At 43.2% G+C, this 5,886-nt stretch overlaps 1 protein-coding gene across 1 annotated transcript in view; it reads left to right on the forward strand.

Moving 5' to 3' along the window:
• The window catches only part of LOC128641628 (prostasin), a 183,223-nt gene extending 179,383 nt beyond the window's left edge, over window positions 1-3,840 (forward strand). Inside the window, exon 7 of the mRNA XM_053694164.1 lies at window positions 3,802-3,840. Coding sequence (XP_053550139.1) covers window positions 3,802-3,840 — 39 coding nt within the window. The remainder of the gene's footprint in view (window positions 1-3,801) is intronic.
• Window positions 3,841-5,886: the final 2,046 nt, after the last annotated feature.

Here is a 5,886-nt window from a genome sequence, read left to right on the forward strand (position 1 = left end):
TTCGATATTAATCTCTTGCTTTCTCTCAGGGCACATTATACCCTCTCTCTCTCTCTCTCTTGTGCACCGAGTGACCGACTCACTTATAATATTAATCTCTTGCTTTCTCTCAGGGCACATTATACCCTCTCTCTCTCTCTCTCTTGTGCACCGAGTGACCGACTCACTTATAATATTAATCTCTTGCTTTCTCTCAGGGCACATTATACCCTCTCTCTCTCTCTCTCTGTGCACCGAGTGACCGACTCACTTATAATATTAATCTCTTGCTTTCTCTCAGGGCACATTATACCTCTCTCTCTCTCTCTCTCTTGTGCACCGAGTGACCGACTCACTTATAATATTAATCTCTTGCTTTCTCTCAGGGCACATTATACCCTCTCTCTCTCTCTCTCTGTGCACCGAGTGACCGACTCACTTATAATATTAATCTCTTGCTTTCTCTCAGGGCACATTATACCCTCTCTCTCTCTCTCTCTTGTGCACCGAGTGACCGACTCACTTATAATATTAATCTCTTGCTTTCTCTCAGGGCACATTATACCCTCTCTCTCTCTCTCTCTCTGTGCACCTGAGTGACCGACTCACTTATAATATTAATCTCTTGCTTTCTCTCAGGGCACATTATACCCTCTCTCTCTCTCTCTCTCTTGTGCACCGAGTGACCGACTCACTTATAATATTAATCTCTTGCTTTCTCTCAGGGCACATTATACCCTCTCTCTCTCTCTCTCTCTGTGCACCGAGTGACCGACTCACTTATAATATTAATCTCTTGCTTTCTCTCAGGGCACATTATACCCTCTCTCTCTCCTCTCTCTTGTGCACCGAGTGACCGACTCACTTATAATATTAATCTCTTGCTTTCTCTCAGGGCACATTATACCCTCTCTCTCTCTCTCTCTCTTGTGCACCGAGTGACCGACTCACTTATAATATTAATCTCTTGCTTTCTCTCAGGGCACATTATACCTCTCTCTCTCTCTCTCTCTTGTGCACCGAGTGGACCGACTCACTTATAATATTAATCTCTTGCTTTCTCTCAGGGCACATTATACCCTCTCTCTCTTGTGCACCGAGTGACCGACTCACTTATAATATTAATCTCTTGCTTTCTCTCAGGGCACATTATACCCTCTCTCTCTCTCTCTCTCTCTCTTGTGCACCGAGTGACCGACTCACTTATAATATTAATCTCTTGCTTTCTCTCAGGGGCACATTATACCCTCTCTCTCTCTCTCTCTTGTGCACCGAGTGACCGACTCACTTATAATATTAATCTCTTGCTTTCTCTCAGGGCACATTATACCCCTCTCTCTCTCTCTCTCTCTCTTGTGCACCGAGTGACCGACTCACTTATAATATTAATCTCTTGCTTTCTCTCAGGGCACATTATACCCTCTCTCTCTCTCTCTCTCTTGTGCACCGAGTGACCGACTCACTTATAATATTAATCTCTTGCTTTCTCTCAGGGCACATTATACCCTCTCTCTCTCTCTCTCTCTTGTGCACCGAGTGACCGACTCACTTATAATATTAATCTCTTGCTTTCTCTCAGGCACATTATACCCTCTCTCTCTCTCTCTCTCTCTTGTGCACCGAGTGACCGACTCACTTATAATATTAATCTCTTGCTTTCTCTCAGGGCACATTATACCCTCTCTCTCTCTCTCTCTGTGCACCGAGTGACCGACTCACTTATAATATTAATCTCTTGCTTTCTCTCAGGGCACATTATACCCTCTCTCTCTCTCTCTCTCTTGTGCACCGAGTGACCGACTCACTTATAATATTAATCTCTTGCTTTCTCTCAGGGCACATTATACCCTCTCTCTCTCTCTCTTGTGCACCGAGTGACCGACTCACTTATAATATTAATCTCTTGCTTTCTCTCAGGGCACATTATACCCTCTCTCTCTCTCTCTCTCTCTGTGCACCGAGTGACCGACTCACTTATAATATTAATCTCTTGCTTCTCTCAGGGCGCATTATACCCTCTCTCTCTCTCTCTTGTGCACCGAGTGACCGACTCACTTATAATATTAATCTCTTGCTTTCTCTCAGGGCACATTATACCCTCTCTCTCTCTCTCTCTCTCTCTTGTGCACCGAGTGACCGACTCACTTATAATATTAATCTCTTGCTTTCTCTCAGGGCACATTATACCCTCTCTCTCTCTCTCTCTCTCGTGCACCGAGTGACCGACTCACTTATAATATTAATCTCTTGCTTTCTCTCAGGGCACATTATACCTCTCTCTCTCTCTCTCTCTCTCTTGTGCACCGAGTGACCGACTCACTTATAATATTAATCTCTTGCTTTCTCTCAGGGCACATTATACCTCTCTCTCTCTCTCTCTCTTTGTGCACCGAGTGACCGACTCACTTATAATATTAATCTCTTGCTTTCTCTCAGGGCACATTATACCCTCTCTCTCTCTCTCTCTCTTGTGCACCGAGTGACCGACTCACTTATAATATTAATCTCTTGCTTTCTCTCAGGGCACATTATACCCTCTCTCTCTCTCTCTCTCTTGTGCACCGAGTGACCGACTCACTTATAATATTAATCTCTTGCTTTCTCTCAGGGCACATTATACCCTCTCTCTCTCTCTCTCTCTTGTGCACCGAGTGACCGACTCACTTATAATATTAATCTCTTGCTTTCTCTCAGGGCACATTATACCCTCTCTCTCTCTCTCTCTTGTGCACCGAGTGACCGACTCACTTATAATATTAATCTCTTGCTTTCTCTCAGGGCACATTATACCTCTCTCTCTCTCTCTTGTGCACCGAGTGACCGACTCACTTATAATATTAATCTCTTGCTTTCTCTCAGGGCACATTATACCCTCTCTCTCTCTCTCTCTCTCTTGTGCACCGAGTGACCGACTCACTTATAATATTAATCTCTTGCTTTCTCTCAGGGCACATTATACTCTCTCTCTCTCTCTCTCTCTCTCTTGTGCACCGAGTGACCGACTCACTTATAATATTAATCTCTTGCTTTCTCTCAGGGCACATTATACCCTCTCTCTCTCTCTCTCTCTCTCTTGTGCACCGAGTGACCGACTCACTTATAATATTAATCTCTTGCTTTCTCTCAGGGCACATTATACCCTCTCTCTCTCTCTCTCTCTCTCTTGTGCACCGAGTGACCGACTCACTTATAATATTAATCTCTTGCTTTCTCTCAGGGCACATTATACCTCTCTCTCTCTCTCTCTCTCTCTTGTGCACCGAGTGACCGACTCACTTATAATATTAATCTCTTGCTTTCTCTCAGGGCACATTATACCCTCTCTCTCTCTCTCTCTCTTGTGCACCGAGTGACCGACTCACTTATAATATTAATCTCTTGCTTTCTCTCAGGGCACATTATACCCTCTCTCTCTCTCTCTCTTGTGCACCGAGTGACCGACTCACTTATAATATTAATCTCTTGCTTTCTCTCAGGGCACATTATACCCTCTCTCTCTCTCTCTCTTGTGCACCGAGTGACCGACTCACTTATAATATTAATCTCTTGCTTTCTCTCAGGACGCACATTATACCCTCTCTCTCTCTCTCTCTCTCTTGTGCACCGAGTGACCGACTCACTTATAATATTAATCTCTTGCTTTCTCTCAGGGCACATTATACCCTCTCTCTCTCTCTCTCTCTTGTGCACCGAGTGACCGACTCACTTATAATATTAATCTCTTGCTTTCTCTCAGGGCACATTATACCCTCTCTCTCTCTCTCTCTCTTGTGCACCGAGTGACCGACTCACTTATAATATTAATCTCTTGCTTTCTCTCAGGGCACATTATACCCTCTCTCTCTCTTGTGCACCGAGTGACCGACTCACTTATAATATTAATCTCTTGCTTTCTCTCAGGGCACATTATACCCTCTCTCTCTCTCTCTCTCTTGTGCACCGAGTGACCGACTCACTTATAATATTAATCTCTTGCTTTCTCTCAGGGCACATTATACCTCTCTCTCTCTCTCTCTTGTGCACCGAGTGACCGACTCACTTATAATATTAATCTCTTGCTTTCTCTCAGGGCACATTATACCCTCTCTCTCTCTCTCTCTCTTGTGCACCGAGTGACCGACTCACTTATAATATTAATCTCTTGCTTTCTCTCAGGGCACATTATACCTCTCTCTCTCTCTCTCTCTTGTGCACCGAGTGACCGACTCACTTATAATATTAATCTCTTGCTTTCTCTCAGGGCACATTATACCCTCTCTCTCTCTCTCTCTTGTGCACCGAGTGACCGACTCACTTATAATATTAATCTCTTGCTTTCTCTCAGGGCACATTATACCCTCTCTCTCTCTCTCTCTTGTGCACCGAGTGACCGACTCACTTATAATATTAATCTCTTGCTGTCTCTCAGGGCACATTATACCCTCTCTCTCTCTCTCTCTCTTGTGCACCGAGTGACCGACTCACTTATAATATTAATCTCTTGCTTTCTCTCAGGGCACATTATACCCTCTCTCTCTCTCTCTCTCTTGTGCACCGAGTGACCGACTCACTTATAATATTAATCTCTTGCTTTCTCTCAGGGCACATTATACCCTCTCTCTCTCTCTCTCTTGTGCACCGAGTGACCGACTCACTTATAATATTAATCTCTTGCTTTCTCTCAGGGCACATTATACCCTCTCTCTCTCTCTCTTGTGCACCGAGTGACCGACTCACTTATAATATTAATCTCTTGCTTTCTCTCAGGGCACATTATACCCTCTCTCTCTCTCTCTTGTGCACCGAGTGACCGACTCACTTATAATATTAATCTCTTGCTTTCTCTCAGGGCACATTATACCCTCTCTCTCTCTCTCTTGTGCACCGAGTGACCGACTCACTTATAATATTAATCTCTTGCTTTCTCTCAGGGCACATTATACCCTCTCTCTCTCTCTCTCTTGTGCACCGAGTGACCGACTCACTTATAATATTAATCTCTTGCTTTCTCTCAGGGCACATTATACCCTCTCTCTCTCTCTCTCTTGTGCACCGAGTGACCGACTCACTTATAATATTAATCTCTTGCTTTCTCTCAGAGCACATTATACCCTCTCTCTCTCTCTTGTGCACGAGTGACCGACTCACTTATAATATTAATCTCTTTGAGCAGCTGTCTCTCCTATATGCTCTATATCTCTCCATTCCCTTTTTATTTTTTTTCTGTTAATTATGAGCACTCACTGCTGTACCTTCTCCTGAGCACTCACTGCTGTACCTTCTCCTGAGTACACTAGGTTTAACCTCTCATGTTATTGGTCTCTAAAAACTTAGACAGTAAAATCAAAAATAAAACTTTCCAATTTATATGATCTAATTTACTTCATTCTCTTGTTGAAAAGAATACCTAGGTAGCACTAGCTAGAATGCTGCTGATTGGTGAATGCACAAATACACTTTGTCAGTTTCTTAACAAATGAGCTCAGCTAGCTCCCAGTAGTGCATTACTGCTCATTCAAAAAACATAGCAAGAGAATAAAGCAAATGTGATAAGAAGTACATTGGAAAGTTGTTTAAAATTGTAATCTCTATCTAAATCATGAAAATCAATTGTGGGTTTCCTGTCCCTTTAAAGGAACGTTGTGCACTGGATCTTTCTTTGCATACATATTTTGTGATCTATGAGCTCATCTGGTCGAGATTTTGTAACAATGTATAGTTTTTTAATAACATTGTGCCGATTTTCAGACTCATAACCAAACCCCAAAGTATCAGATGTGCACGCGCATTTACATAAACAGGAATAAGCAGGAGTCTGTAATCTGTCTTTTCATTAGCATGGAAGGGGGAACGATCTGCTCTTCCTGCTTTCCCAGCCCCTTTTAGTGGGTGTCCCAGCCTAACCTCATCATCAGTGCTAAACTGGGA

The sequence above is a fragment of the Bombina bombina genome, chromosome 11, assembly GCF_027579735.1.
Source record: "Bombina bombina isolate aBomBom1 chromosome 11, aBomBom1.pri, whole genome shotgun sequence".
In the NCBI taxonomy this organism is placed as follows: domain Eukaryota; kingdom Metazoa; phylum Chordata; class Amphibia; order Anura; family Bombinatoridae; genus Bombina; species Bombina bombina.